Genomic DNA, 14,265 nt, shown 5'->3' with positions numbered 1-14,265 from the left:
CCTACCAATATTTTAATTTCATTTATGAAATTTAAAATAGAACATGCATTAATTAGACTGGTGACAACTGACAGAAAAGCAGATTGCCTGGTGTCAGTTGAGCCCCTCTGGCTGACCGTAAGTCACTCACCACAAACAGGAGGTGCAAACCCCAGGAGCCTGTAGTACCAGCACATCCATGTGCACTAAGGTGTTCTTCCCAGCTCAGTATTCCAGGCTCTGTCAATAATCAGAGGTGTTTTTCTTATTTCAGACAGTTAAGGGGATGCTGGACAACCCCAATGAGCCTGTGAGTGACCTCTCCTATTTTGACTGTATTGAGGGCGTCATGGAAAACTCAAAGGTAATTTCTTCTTTCCCCCTTCTGTGCCAATTGCAAAGCCTGTTGGAATTTTCACAAGTTTCCAAGAGCAGATCAGATATATTGGAGATGCAGTCGGTGCTTATAGGCTGTGTTCTGCATTCCTTGATGAACCTCACCTGAGATAGGTGTCTGACGGGTAATTTCAGATTTTGGTCACTTGGTAAGACAGTTTTAATTAAGTGATCGTCGTGCAGTGCTGTTCCAGGTTGTCCTCTCTCCCTGCCTCTCCTGTGCATTAGACAAGCACATCATACTTGGGTGATGTATTTTGACTGCAGCTGTGTGAGAATGGCCCAATGGCAATGAAACACGACTGTGTCACTCTGTGCACAACAGCTCAGGGAAATATCTGAGCAGCCCAGGCACTCCACACACCCCAACATCTGTGTGAAATCTCTGAAGTTATTTTTCATTTTCCTGTGCTTTACATCTTCCTTTGAAGCCTGCTTTTGGTGTCCTTTTAATTTGATGTGCTGAAAGTGTCTCAGATCCTTCTCTAAAAGAAAAAAGGAAGTGCCTGATGGGTGTACATGTCATCTTCCATCTAATGCTCTGCAGTCAGACCTCCTTTGGAATTTTAGAACAAAGTGAACTGAATTCAGTGGGACACACTGAGGGAATTAATGTGTGCTCTGACAGTCAGATGGTGCCACCAGTCCAGGTGCAGTTTCATTTACACTGAGGTTCTGAATTTAAGGACAGAGATGATGCTGGATGTGTTGACAGCATCTGCAGGACTGGCAGTTGTGTTCTGCAGTCTGTGAAAAGCCAGGCTGGCTGGGATGGCAGCAAAAACAACGAGGCTGAGTTCTGTGTCCTCTTCACCAGTTGAGCTGTAACAGTGCTCATGCTCAGGGAAGTCATTAACTCAAAATTCAGGGACCCAAACCCACGAGGTTTGGGGCCAGAATCAGCTCTCTCTTCGAGTGGTAGGGAGGCACATCTGGGAGATAACTTTGTTTTTTAGTTCCTGAAGTCCTTGGAGAATCATCTTTGTTTCTCATTCCCGAGGTTCTTGGCGAGTCGATGGCGGGCATTTCCCAGAACGCAAAAACTGGGGATCTTTTAGTCTTTGGAGAATGTGTTGGAGTTGCATCCAAGGCTCTTTGTGGCCTCACAGAGGCAGCAGCTCAGGTAAGCTGATTTCTGAATAACCTCTGACCAGCATGTGCTTTGACACACATCAAGCTGATCAAAAATCCAAGACAGATTTAGCATAATTCCTTGGGATTGTTTTCTCCTGTTCTCCATTCCTAGGCCGCTTACCTGGTTGGCATCTCGGATCCAAACAGCCAGGCTGGTCAGCAGGGTCTTGTTGACCCAATCCAATTCGCCAGAGCCAACCAAGCAATCCAGATGGCTTGCCAGAATTTGGTGGATCCAGCAAGCAGCCCATCACAGGTGACTGCAGAGGATGGCAGCGAGACCATCATTGTTAGGACCCCAGACTTTGCTTTATTTGTCCAAGCAGAGGGGTCGTGGTTTGGAAGTGTTGCAGGGCTGGAGCGTGGCAGCTGTGCCACCCCTCTGACGCCGTCCCTGGTGTGTGCTGTCTGTCCTGCAGGTGCTGTCAGCTGCCACCATCGTGGCCAAGCACACGTCAGCGCTGTGCAACGCGTGTCGCATCGCCTCCTCCAAAACCGCCAACCCCGTGGCCAAGAGGCACTTCGTGCAGTCTGCCAAGGAGGTGGCCAACAGCACTGCCAACCTGGTCAAGACCATCAAGGTTTTTTTTTTGTTTGTTTTCATCGTGCTTCCTTCTTCCTTTGGGGTTTTAGGGTTTGGGATTTTTTTTAAGTCCTGTTGAGGCAGAATGAGAGCGGAGAGAAATCCCTTCTTACCTTCTTGGATATGCGTGGTTTAAAAAATCACTAATTACAGTTTTGAAGACCTGAACTGGAAAACAGGGTCGGTGCTAAACTGCTGAAGTCAAGATGGAAAAATTGGGCAATATTAATATTAATGCTAATCTTAGGAGAGGTAACTGGCCTACCCACTATGAAACCCCTCAGCACTGATGTGTTTAATGAGTTTGCACCATAAGAATAGTCTAGAAACAACTGAATGGGAAGGATTTTAATGGTGTTGAGTTGCTTAAACCATTTATGTTGCTAATAGTCTCCTGTTAATAGTAATCTTTCATTTTCCAGACACCTGCCAGCAGTTTGGCAGGAGGGAGCTTTTCTTCATGGAAACAGAAATAATACTTGGGAAGCCGTAGAGGACTTGGATTCTAAACCCTTCTGGAAGCCATTAACAGATCTAATCTGATTTCATTAGCTGAAATGTTTGCTATGAGACTGTGAAAGAGATTGGGTGACTTGTGTGGAAACAAGAGCAATAAATTACTGGTTTGATTGAAAAAAAAACCAAAACAAAACACTGAAAAATTTAAAAATAGGTCTGTGGGAAACAACCACCATCACAAACCATAAAAAGGTGGAAATTTAGCCCTTCCACCCTTTGGACACAGCTGAGACACAGCTTGAGAGAGTCATGGGAGTGCAATGATAGAAAGACTTTTATTCAGTCTCGTGAAGCAAACAGCATTTAAAGTTTAGGGTCGATAACCAGCTAAGAAAAGAAACACACACCTAAAAGATGACGTTCTTTGCATCATCCCTGTTTGTGGAGGAGCTTTCAAATATCACAAACACCCAGCAGTTTAACACTAGGAAGAATTAAACCAAGTTCCTTCAGTTGTGCTAAGGAGCCCTTGCAGACAGAACTCAGTCCCGGTTTCCTTTGCAGGCCCTGGACGGAGATTTCTCTGAAGAGAACCGTAACAAGTGCAGAATTGCCACTGCCCCTTTGATCGAGGCTGTGGAAAACCTGACAGCCTTTGCCTCCAATCCAGAGTTTGTCAGCATCCCAGCACAGATCAGCACTGAGGTAAGGCAGGTGCTGCACCTCCACCCTCCAAAAGCTCAAAATGCTCCATTAATCCCGTGTTGGGAGAGAGGTGACTTGCATGCCTTGGCAGCTGGATTCTTCCATGTGATAAAATAATAAATTGAACTAATGAATTATCCTTTTTCCCCTCAATAGCAGCTTTAACAAATGAAACCTCACTGGTTCTGAAAAGGATTGAAGAGACATCACTGGGTTCTTCTCTCCTTCACTCACAATTTCTCCATCCTCAAACCCTGTAACTACAGCAGAGTAGAATTTGAAGGGGCTAATAAAGGGTTTGTTGGTTTCGAGGTTTTTTTTTCTGTGAGGCAAGGAGATTAAAAAAATCAATCCTTCAAGCTTCATAAAAGCCAGAGGTCATGTATTGTTAGTAACCCTGCAAGTGCTGCTCCCTGCTTTTGTCAGGCTCTGTTCCCAGTGGCAAGGTCAGGTGATGCAGTAACTGCTGCAGCCTGAAAGCTCTGGGGCTATGATTGAAATGCAGGTGTGTCCTCCAGGTCTGTGGGACACTGGTTTACCACCAGTACCAGCAATAAAATGGATACAGAGATGATGACCCAGTTAGAGTCATCAGCCAGCACTCAGAGTTGGTGGTCCAACCAACTAATTCCTGGGAAAAGAACACACCTGGGAAAGATAACAAGCTCTGTGGCAAATAAAGTATATTTTCAATGGTATGTCTATAGTCTGTGATTACACAAATGTCATTGTTCTCTCCTGTTTCTCAGCTGGAAGGTGTCTTTCTAAATCTGTTTCTTAAGTATGTTTCACAGGAAGCTGTTGGACTGTGATTTTTTAATTTCTATTTCTGAGTTAACTCTCTGTGAATAGTACCACAGAGGAAATTAGAATGCCATTTTCCTGCTGATAATTAAACAGACTCCTAGGAGCAGGAAGTGTGGACAGGCTCGAATAATCATTTAAATGTTCTCTCTGTTCATGCCCCTTTCTGCCCACAGGGGTCACGAGCCCAGGAGCCCATCCTGGTCTCTGCCAAGACGATGCTGGAGAGTTCCTCGTTGCTGATCAAAACTGCCCGTTCCTTGGCCATCAATCCCAAGGACCCTCCCACCTGGTCAGTGCTGGCCGGGCACTCCCACACGGTCTCAGACTCCATCAAGAGCCTCATCACCTCCATCAGGTAGGACTTGGGGAGGAGCCAAGAGCTGAGCAGCTGCTCAGCAAGGAAATCCCACGTGGCCGTTGGCAGTGTGTTATTTGTTATGGTGGAAGTGACTCTGATGCACAGCATCTCCCCACTTACACTGGTGTGTAATCAGAACTGATGACTGGGGCTGTTCTGGCTGTGGGTTCTGTTCTCCTGTGGTAAATGTAGTAGAGAATGCTGTACAAAAGGAAAATTGCAGCTAATATTGCCTCCATGCAGGTCATGTACCAAAGTGTGATACATGGGAAACAGCTTTTTCTGTTCTTTTTAAGGTCAGACAGTGTATAAATTACCTTTGCTATCTATTCTTCGCTATAGTGTTCTCTGTGTAGTTGCAAGAATGCTGCAGCAAGAAGTGAATATTCTTTATTTTTGAGCTAAACCTCTCTGTCCCTTTCTTAAGGAGAATTTTAAAGCTTACCTTTATATTTAACCTCTTTATATTGATGGCATGAAAACAGTGAAGTGAGCAGCGTTCACACTTTTGTTGATCCTTGATAATGATTGTACTGAAATAGCAAACTGCATGTCAGGGCAAAGTACTCAGCAACTCTTCTTTGGTCAGAGATAGCTGGGCTGAATGTAGCACGTGAGGAATTGTTTTCTGAGGCAGTTGATCTCACTGTACCCAAACGTGAATGTGTTTTCCTGGAGTCTGTTCCATTTTCATCGTAACCTTTATTATTGGGCCCGTCTGGCCGCCCTGAGGAGATTGAATTTCGACATTTCTTCTGAGACACCCCTTTTTTTCTGTGTAGCCACTAAGAAAGGTGTGGGGGGTGTGTGTGTGACAGTGCCCTCTGCACAAGTACCCAAATACTGCAGGTAGAACAAAGCTGACTTTGGTCCTCGTTGCTCTCCTCCCACGTGTTTTACGCACTGTCAGGTAACTCAGCACCCCTGTGTGATCCATGAGGGAGCTGCCTCCTTCCCCAGGCTCAGCTGTGTCTGTGTCTTGCAGGGACAAGGCCCCAGGGCAGCGAGAATGCGACTTCTCCATCGACGGCATCAACAGGTGCATCAGGGACATCGAGCAGGCGTCGCTGGCCGCCGTCAGCCAGAGCCTGGCCACCAGGGATGACATCTCCGTGGAGGTGAGGGACAGGGCACAGGCACAGCAGTGCTGGGCAGCCTCCCTCACCCTGCTGCTCTCCTCTGCACTGGGAGAAGTGGAGCAATCAGCACAATCTGCTGCCATTGACGGGAGGAGTGTCCTTACTGGGACCTTTGTAGGCAAAACCACCTCTGCCCCAAGTGTAGAGATTCTGGAGAGATATTGGAATCACCAGGCTAAAGGAGAGGTTGAAAGTAGTTATTTTTTAGTGCTACCCACCTGTTACTCTGATTTCCTGTGTTGAGGTGACAGACTGAGAGCTGCTGTGGTGCTGTGCCATTGGGAAGCCAGGATGTTCCTGAAATTCATCTGTTATTGGAAGTTCAGTGAGGCAATTGTTCATGTCCTCTTCCTTAATGCCTATCTTGTCCTCAGAGAAGCAAAATTTGAAGTTGATATTGATATGTTCACATAAAGAAAGTTTTCTTCTCTCCCCCAACCCCTTCTCTGCCCTCTTTCCCCCCTCCTCCTCCAACAGTTCGAGTTGAGATTCTCAGCTTGGTCTTTCCATATTGTTGCTTCCTGACATTACATGTTTATTCAAGTGGTTTCTTGGGGCTGTCATGCTGTGCACGAGAAACATGTGAGGCCAAATTAAGCTGAGCAACAGAGGCTATTGCAGGAAATATGTGTGAATTCTTTTTTATTGAAGTGGTGAAGTTATCTTGGACACCACGTTGATCTGAAATAAACGCTACCAAAAATGGCATTTATTTATAAAGCAGTAGTGGAATTATTACAAAGGGTAAAATGGTATTTATTTTCTCTTGCCTTTCGAGGGGGAGCTAAATCCTGGTGGCTGCCAAGACATCAAGTGCCTCTGAATTAAAAGCCAGTATTTATGTCTCAACCAGGCCATTAATACGCTTTTCCTTTGCTCCTGTCCCTCAGGCAGTACTCAGGAGGTCAGTGCTCATCTCTGTCCCTCAGAGATGGCACATTTTCCTCTGGCTTTCCTTAGTCAGTGAGCCTCAAAGTCTCCAGCAGACTTTGCTGGTTGGAACAGCAGTGCTAGAGCTTTGTCAGGGCATGAGTGGTTTGGGAGAGCGGGAGGACGTTGGTCACGTCACAGGGAGAGAGGACACCTGGCCCCAGATGTGCTGGAGTGGGAAGGAGCCACCTTCCCACACCTGTCATGTAAAGCTGAAGAGGAGCAGGCCCATCTGAAAAGGGTAAAGGAGAAAGCAGCAATTACCTAAAGAAAACTGGCAGTGTGGATCTCTGCTTCCACCAGAGCGGGTCATGGACAGCATCAGCTGATCGAGGGTGGTTGTCACAGCATTGTGCAGCTTGGGAAGGGAACAGCTGTGGGAGCCACTGACCCTTTCTCCCTCTGTCAGGCCCTGCAGGAGCAGCTGACGTCAGTGGTGCAGGAAATCGGGCACCTCATCGATCCCATAGCCACGGCAGCGCGGGGAGAGGCGGCTCAGCTGGGGCACAAGGTACTGTCCTGTTAGAGGCACTGGGGATATCTGAGGGCTGGGTGGGAGGGAATACCCTCATGTCACAGCAGGTCCTCTGCCCATGGGAGAGCAGAAGAAAGCAGCTGTAAGGAGGGAAGATCTGGAATTTTCCAACACTCGGAGCCGAGATCAAATAAACCTGTTTACATTTGGGGCCAGAGGAAAGAGATTTTCATTGAGATTTTTGATGAGGGGCTTTGTGTCAATGTGCCTCTCTGTTGTATGGAGAGTAAGTATGGTTGAACTCATGCTTATCAGATGTCTGTCCAAAAAATCATGATATATTCCTGAGAGAAAAAGAAATACAAGTTTTCTGTGTCAGTGTATTTAATACTGGAAAGGAATCGCTCTGTTAGCGAGAGAGCTCCTCCAGAGTTGTACCTGACTGTTTAGCTTTGGAAAATCATTGAATATTTCATAATGTCTCAGCTACTGGCAGTTTTGATTCTTGGTTTGCACACCTCAGAGGTGTGCAACAAATTGGGATTGCTGAGATGTGGTAGAGGGAGTCACATTCCTCTTTGTGCTTGTGAGGTGAATGTTGACCTAAGTCGGTGGCACTTTCTTTGAGCCAGCTTTTCCTGCTGAATGCTGTTCACTTTGACACAGTGTAAAAGGCCTTGTGTTTGTGAAATGATTCCTATGATTCAGTTTATTTTTTTTCTTCTTTTTTTTTTCTTTAATCACCTGAGAAGCAAGATAGAAGTCTTAAAATTGTATGACTCTTGGCTGTCCACATAGTCATTTAGATGGAGTAAACCTTTCAATATGTTTTCTAGCACTTGAAGACATGAAGTACTGGTATTTGTCTTCCCTAGAAAGTTGTTTATAGCCCCCACAGACATATGCACTCTTGAATTTGTGAGGCTTTGGGTCTACCAGATGATGCCACAGTGGGCTATTTGTGCATGTAGGGTGGAAGAATTTGTCCCAACACATTACAGGGTTTTTGTATCCAGTAAAAACTGTAGAAGGAAAGTCTCATGGATTTCTGTTGTGGCTCTGTAGATGTGTCAGGTGACAGACTGTAAAACTACCCATTCACATGTAAAATGTGCTTATTTCCCTGTAACACTTGTGCAGCCCAAAGCAGGTGTTTGCTCAGAATGAGCGTCAATCAAACCAGAAACTGAGGAAAACAGAGACAACCTCCACATATTCCTGAGGACTAACATACAGCAGTGGAAGCTGCTAAGCAGAACCGTGTCTTTAGATCCTGCCAGCACTGTATTGACCAAATAACTGAGGGGAACACACCAAGTGCTTGCTGTGGGGTCTGAGAAATGGGGTTCATGTCCTCCCGTGGTTGTTCTGGCTTTCCTAGGTGACACAGCTGGCAAGTTACTTTGAACCCCTGGTTTTAGCTGCAGTTGGTGTGGCATCCAAGACACTAAACCATCAGCAGCAGATGACTGTGTTGGACCAGAGCAAGACACTAGCAGAGTCTGCCTTACAGATGCTGTATGCTGCCAAAGAAGGGGGAGGAAACCCCAAGGTAAGGTGGTTGTGTGGAATTCAGGGCGAGAGGTGAAGGCAGGTGTGGCAGGGAAAGCAGCACCTACCTAACTGTACAGTCAAGGGGTATGTTTGCAGTGGAAATGCCACTGCTGGCTCTCCTCTGATGTTTCCTGTCAGAGAGTGGGAACATCTCTCCAAGGCAGGCCTGCACTCTGCCTCCCACATCCTCTCAGGGGGCACTGAGGGTGTGACAGCAGCTTCCCAGGCTCTAAATCAGAAAGCAAATGGTTAAAAACCAGGGCCTGCCTGGTCCATGGCCTGATGATGGGCTGGGGACCATCACCAAACATAGCAGAGATGGGAGGAGCAGCAGCACGTGACAGTTCATAACTCAGGTGTGATTGACTCTTACGAAGAACCACAATCCTTAAAGGATATTTGAAAAGACTGCAGGGCCTTATATAAGAGGCTTAAAGTGTTGTGTGCCATGGCTTCTTGGAGGAGTTACCAAATGTTGTTCTGGCTGCTTTGCTGCAGTGCTTCACTTGTCATCTCTGCCCTGAAGTGTTGCTTGCAGTGCTGTTGTTTTCATTTCTTACGTTTCTGATTCCCACGTTGTCTTGCACAGAGCAGTTTGTGACTGGCTGTTTGCTCACTGTGTCCCTTCAGGCCTCTCACACTCACGATGCCATCACTGAGGCTGCCCAGCTGATGAAGGAGGCTGTGGATGACATCATGGTCACCCTCAATGAAGCTGCGAGTGAGGTTGGCATGGTCGGGGGTATGGTGGACTCGATTGCAGAGGCAATGAGCAAGGTGGGCATGAAAGTTCTGACCCCTCTTTCACTCTGGGCTTGATGGCTGATCCACATTGCAGGGCTCTAGAGGAGCTGATTCATTTTGGCACGCTGTCACAGGAAACCTAAAGGTTATTTGCTTTTGCAGATTGTGAAGTAAAACTGATGTGGGCCATGGGGCTTGTGTTTACAACCTACGCAGTACCTGTCAGTAGAATTGCTACAAAATACTTTTGTTCGGCCATGTACTGCCATTTAACTGCCATCTTAGGTCAAGTGGCCTTTTATTTTTGCTTCCTTTTTTCCTTGGCTTTCATGTCAGTCTCTTAAATGAACAGCAGACCAGACCTTGGAACAATCTACTTTCAGCTTTAAATGCCATGCTGTGCTTTGTAATGCATTCTGCTGAAGATGTATGGCTGCAAAATGTACTTAAGCTCAATCCAAATAATTGCCTTTTCCTGTCCTGACTTAAGAAATAAGGACTTTAGCACACAAAGAAATCTTACCTTATCTTCTGGCACAAACATTCTGCTCTGGAACCGTTGCCCCTTCCCTTCTGTGTTAGCTGAGAAGTGCAGGTGGTTTGACCTTCGGGGAGAAGTGGACTCATGCTCAGAAACTCTGCACTGTACATTCTCCTTGCCTTCCATCTCATAACCTGGGCTGAAGGATTTGCATCCTGGTCACTTGTGTGTCTTGAGAGAGAGGGGATTATAAAATGGGATATATAATACAATTTTGCTCTTGTGTATTAAAGCTGCTGGTTGTGGGTTTTTTAATGCTGTGGTTTTCCCTCTTGCTTGCAGCTGGATGAAGGTACACCTCCAGATCCCAAGGGAACCTTTGTCGATTATCAGACCACTGTGGTGAAATATTCCAAGGCCATTGCTGTAACAGCACAGGAAATGGTAAGAAATGAGCTTACAACAGGGTGCAAACTCTGTGTGGGTAAGGAATATGGAATTATTTGCACTGTTGTGACACTCCTGATCATCAAATTTTCAATAAATTTCTCTTTAGGGGTAAGGGAGCAGAAGAGGTGATGATTTTGTCCATTTAACTCTTGCATCTTAGTGGTATGATCCTCTGTGGGAGGAATGCTGGATTGTGTTGTGGCTCTTCTGCACAAAACCTTCTTATTTGGCTCGTTTTTGAGGAGAAATAAAGGGCAAAGTTTTCCCTACGTGCTTTTTCGTCAGCCTCTTTAATTGGGCTGAACCACCACCTTTTGTTGGTCGATGAATTCAGGTTACCCTTTCACCCTGGGAAATAACATCAGTGTTTTCAGGGCCCTGCAATACTCAGGGAGAGAATGCAGATCAGCATCTCACAGTGTCCTTTCCTTTCCTTTCTGTGATCCACTGGTTTGAACAAAAGCCAGAAGGGACAGCTGTTGGATGGAGACTGCTCTTGACTCGTGTTTCACAGTTAATGTTCGTGTGTTTGCCCTTTGCACAGTTCTGTGGTTGCTCATTTGTTCTCAGGAGAGTTGACAGGAATGTTTATGTTACAGGCAGGATTTGTCACGAAGTCCATTGCTCTTGCAGTCCAGACAGGTTGATGATTCCTCTATCTATGACATTATAAGTGTATCTAAAACTAGTTTTGTCCTGAGAATGGAACTCTATGCTTTTACTAAGATTGAGACATTAATTGAGAAATATCTCTGTTATATGGTAGCTTTTTCTAAAGAGAGATTCAGTTATTTCACAGAATCAGCCAGCTTGGAAAAGACCTCTGAGATCACTGAGTCCAACCTTGACCCAACACCACCCTGTCACCCAGCCCAGGGCACTCAGTGCCACATCCAGTCTCACCTTAAACACCTCCAGGGACGGTGACTCCACCTCCTTGGGCAGCCCATTCCAGTGTTTAATCACCCTTTCTGTGGAGAACTTTTTGTTAATGTCCAACCTAAACCTCCACTGGCACAGCCTGAGACTCTTGTCCTCTTGCCCTACTTTTGGTTGTCTGGGAGCAGAGACTGATCCCACCTGGGAGGGTATTTATACTGATATATTTATACTGATATATAGTATTTATACTGATACACAGTATTTATACTGATACACATCCTGACATTCTACTGAGATGTTCTGCCTGGTCCTCCTATTTCTTCTCCATCCTGTTCCCACACCTGAGGGGTGTTTTGCATCGCTCCTCAGACATTTTCCATGCCCATGCTCCTGAGCCATCAGAGCTGAGGCTGGCAGAGGTTCGTCACCTTTGACAAAACCAGGTGGTTGTGACACACAAAACCCGCTCCCCTTCCCGGCCCAAATAACTGCATCCCCGGCCCCCCTGTGCCCAGGAGTGAATTACTGCCTCTAACTGCTGCTCTTTGCTGACCCGTGTGTTCAGCCGGTGCCTGGTTCCTGTGACTCTAATAAAGCATGTTTGCTTGGATGTTTTTGGAGCTCTGGCTGGAGGGCAGGTCCCCCCCAGGGCTGGGGTTTTCCCCAGGTCCCCGGCTGACGCCAGAGCACATTAACGGGTTGTTCTCACGCCTGTCGTTTCTCTCTCGCCTGTGTTCTCTCTGCAGATGACTAAGTCGGTTACTAACCCGGAGGAGCTGGGCGGACTGGCCTCGCAGATGACCAATGACTATGGGCATCTGGCTCTGCAGGGCCGGATGGCTGCGGCTACGGCAGAACCAGAGGAGGTCTGAGCTTCTGGGGCCTCTTCATCCTCTGCACGTGGGGGGGTTCACTGGGTGTGCTTTCACTGCAGACAGCACAGCAAAGGCAGCAGGCCTTGTTGTGAGAATTCCCCACCCAAAGAGCAGAAACCCTCCGGCAAAACCTCTGTCCGGCTTCAGAAGGAAACAGCTTGGGATAACAATGGGCAATTCTACAGGCTGGGACAGAACCTCTTGAACTGGGGGGGCTCCTCCTTGGGGCCTTTGCTTACAGGCAACTTGCAAATGCAAAGAAAGCTCTCGATTTGTTACCATACAGCTTTTCCTTCCATCTCACCTGCTTTGACAAGTTACAAATTTACACAGGCTTTTTTCATCTTGCCTCTAAGTGATTTCAAGGGTAACTTCCTGTCCTGAGAGTTGAGAATCAGGCAGGTGGTAGGAGCACAAGTTTCTTTTGCTGACAGGACATGTTCTGTACCTCAGAGTCAGAATGTGGGGTGTGAGAAGTGTCTCATGGGCCTCGTGCTGAAGGAGGAAAACAGACTGTTCACCTCAGTTCATTAACCTGTTATGGCAGTTGCTGCATATTCTCTGAGCCCGACTACAGGAACCCTTTTGCCCCTCTTTTCTCTGTGCCCCTGGTTATGGAGCACAGACAGACTGTGTCGAGGTGGGATGAGAGGGTATCTCACCTTCTCCAGATGTATCAGATTATTTAGATAAAAGACCTTCAAAGAGGTTTTAACTTTGTCCTTGCATATCCTGCTGATACTCTGAGTGTTTGATGCTCAGTAGGTACGTGAAAAGCAATGGCTTGCACTTGACTTGATCTGACATTGAGCTGCCACTTGTGCACGTTATGTTCTGCCTGAGGTTGAAATAATTCTGTTTGTGATACTAATGGCTGTGATCCCTGCTCATTTATTAATCCCCAGTCACACCTGTATGCCTAAGTACATGCAGGTACTGAAACTATCTGAGTACTCTTTAGAAACCTGTGTTTCTAAACAGGGACTATTCATCTTATGATGTAGGATTGTTGATAAATCAGAAGCAGCAACAGCAGGATTGTCCATGTTTCAGTGCTCTGCACGTTCATGGCTGGTTCTGCAGACAGTGTGAGGTTCAAAACCAGAGTCACACACTTCTTGATCCAGTTTAATGAGTGTAGACTGTAGTAAAATGTGTATTTTGTACCCATCACACGTCCCTTGAATACAGCTCACACACTGTACAGACACAGCTCCCTCTGACTCACTGCACACCTTGTCCCTTTTCCTTCCCTCGCTCTGGTTCTCATCAGTGGGGTTCTCATCAGCCTTCCCTGGCTCTGTTTCATCAGTGGGGTTCATGCATAGCTGGAATTCCATCTGTCCTCTATTTCTGGTATCTGCAGAGCGTGTAATGGTGGGGGAATATTGGTAACAAAGATTCCCCAGAGCGACCGTGTTTCCCTTTCTATTGACACAGTGTACCAGCATTGACATCTGTTAATTTGCTCTGCCCTTGACTCCTTTCTCCCTGTACCTCCTTTACCATCTAGATCGGGTTCCAGATCAGGACTCGGGTGCAGGAGCTTGGCCATGGCTGCATCTTCCTTGTGCAGAAAGCTGGAGCCCTGCAGATTTGCCCTACAGACAGTTACACCAAGAGGGAGCTGATCGAGTGTGCTCGAGCTGTCACAGAGAAGGTAGGACAGCCCTGTGAGCTGCCCCACTGTGCTCATGCACTGAGAGTGAGCGTCAGCTGCTTTCAGACCTCACCAAACACTGCTGGCCCAGCCTGTGCTGGTGTGCTCTCAGCTGTGCCCCAGGAGTAGCAATGACCCCGAATTTAGGCAGGGGTGGACAGTGTCTTGTGAGTAAAGGTACAGCTGGTAAAGAAACTCCTGATGATTCACAGCACCCACTTTGTTTCGATGACTGCCTTGTTGCTTTCTGTTGTTTGCAGGTGTCGTTGGTTCTGTCTGCCCTCCAGGCAGGGAACAAAGGCACCCAAGCCTGTATCACTGCTGCCAGTGCCGTGTCAGGGATCATTGCAGACCTGGACACCACCATCATGTTTGCCACTGCTGGCACCCTCAATGCTGAGAACAACGAGTCCTTCGCTGATCACAGGTCAGCGGGACTGAGGAGATGGAGGAGCACGTGCTCAGGGAACAGTGGGACTGGCAGGAGAGACTGGCACATGGGGATGAGTTTTTACCTGTCTGGATTCATGGGAGTGAAACTGGATGAGTGAGAAGAGAAACAGGGATGTGGGGGTATCAGCAGAGTACAGCAAACTGGAGTTTGGTGCCTTCTGTGATCAAAGAACTTTAAAAGCTGAGGAACATCTGGTGACA

The 14,265-nt window shown here is 46.9% G+C and overlaps 1 protein-coding gene across 4 annotated transcripts in view; it reads left to right on the top strand.

The window, feature by feature from the left end:
* Positions 1 to 14,265, top strand: part of LOC114069158 (talin-2) — a 125,318-nt gene that overhangs the window by 86,499 nt on the left and 24,554 nt on the right. For all 4 annotated transcript variants that reach the window (XM_027905765.1, XM_027905766.1, XM_027905763.1 and 1 more), the window contains exons 34-47: positions 254 to 343; positions 1,376 to 1,498; positions 1,622 to 1,765; positions 1,929 to 2,090; positions 3,116 to 3,256; positions 4,237 to 4,418; positions 5,407 to 5,539; positions 6,900 to 7,001; positions 8,347 to 8,517; positions 9,150 to 9,296; positions 10,087 to 10,188; positions 11,823 to 11,942; positions 13,465 to 13,611; positions 13,872 to 14,038. In XM_027905765.1, coding sequence (XP_027761566.1) covers positions 254 to 343; positions 1,376 to 1,498; positions 1,622 to 1,765; positions 1,929 to 2,090; positions 3,116 to 3,256; positions 4,237 to 4,418; positions 5,407 to 5,539; positions 6,900 to 7,001; positions 8,347 to 8,517; positions 9,150 to 9,296; positions 10,087 to 10,188; positions 11,823 to 11,942; positions 13,465 to 13,611; positions 13,872 to 14,038 — 1,931 coding nt within the window. The remainder of the gene's footprint in view (positions 1 to 253; positions 344 to 1,375; positions 1,499 to 1,621; positions 1,766 to 1,928; positions 2,091 to 3,115; positions 3,257 to 4,236; positions 4,419 to 5,406; positions 5,540 to 6,899; positions 7,002 to 8,346; positions 8,518 to 9,149; positions 9,297 to 10,086; positions 10,189 to 11,822; positions 11,943 to 13,464; positions 13,612 to 13,871; positions 14,039 to 14,265) is intronic.

This window comes from Empidonax traillii, unplaced genomic scaffold (assembly GCF_003031625.1).
Source record: "Empidonax traillii isolate 1590-97213 ecotype Southwest subspecies unplaced genomic scaffold, ASM303162v1 scaffold1201:size224149, whole genome shotgun sequence".
Classification (NCBI taxonomy): domain Eukaryota; kingdom Metazoa; phylum Chordata; class Aves; order Passeriformes; family Tyrannidae; genus Empidonax; species Empidonax traillii.
Note: the sequence above shows the minus strand (reverse complement) of the source record. Positions and strands in the feature narration are given on the sequence as shown.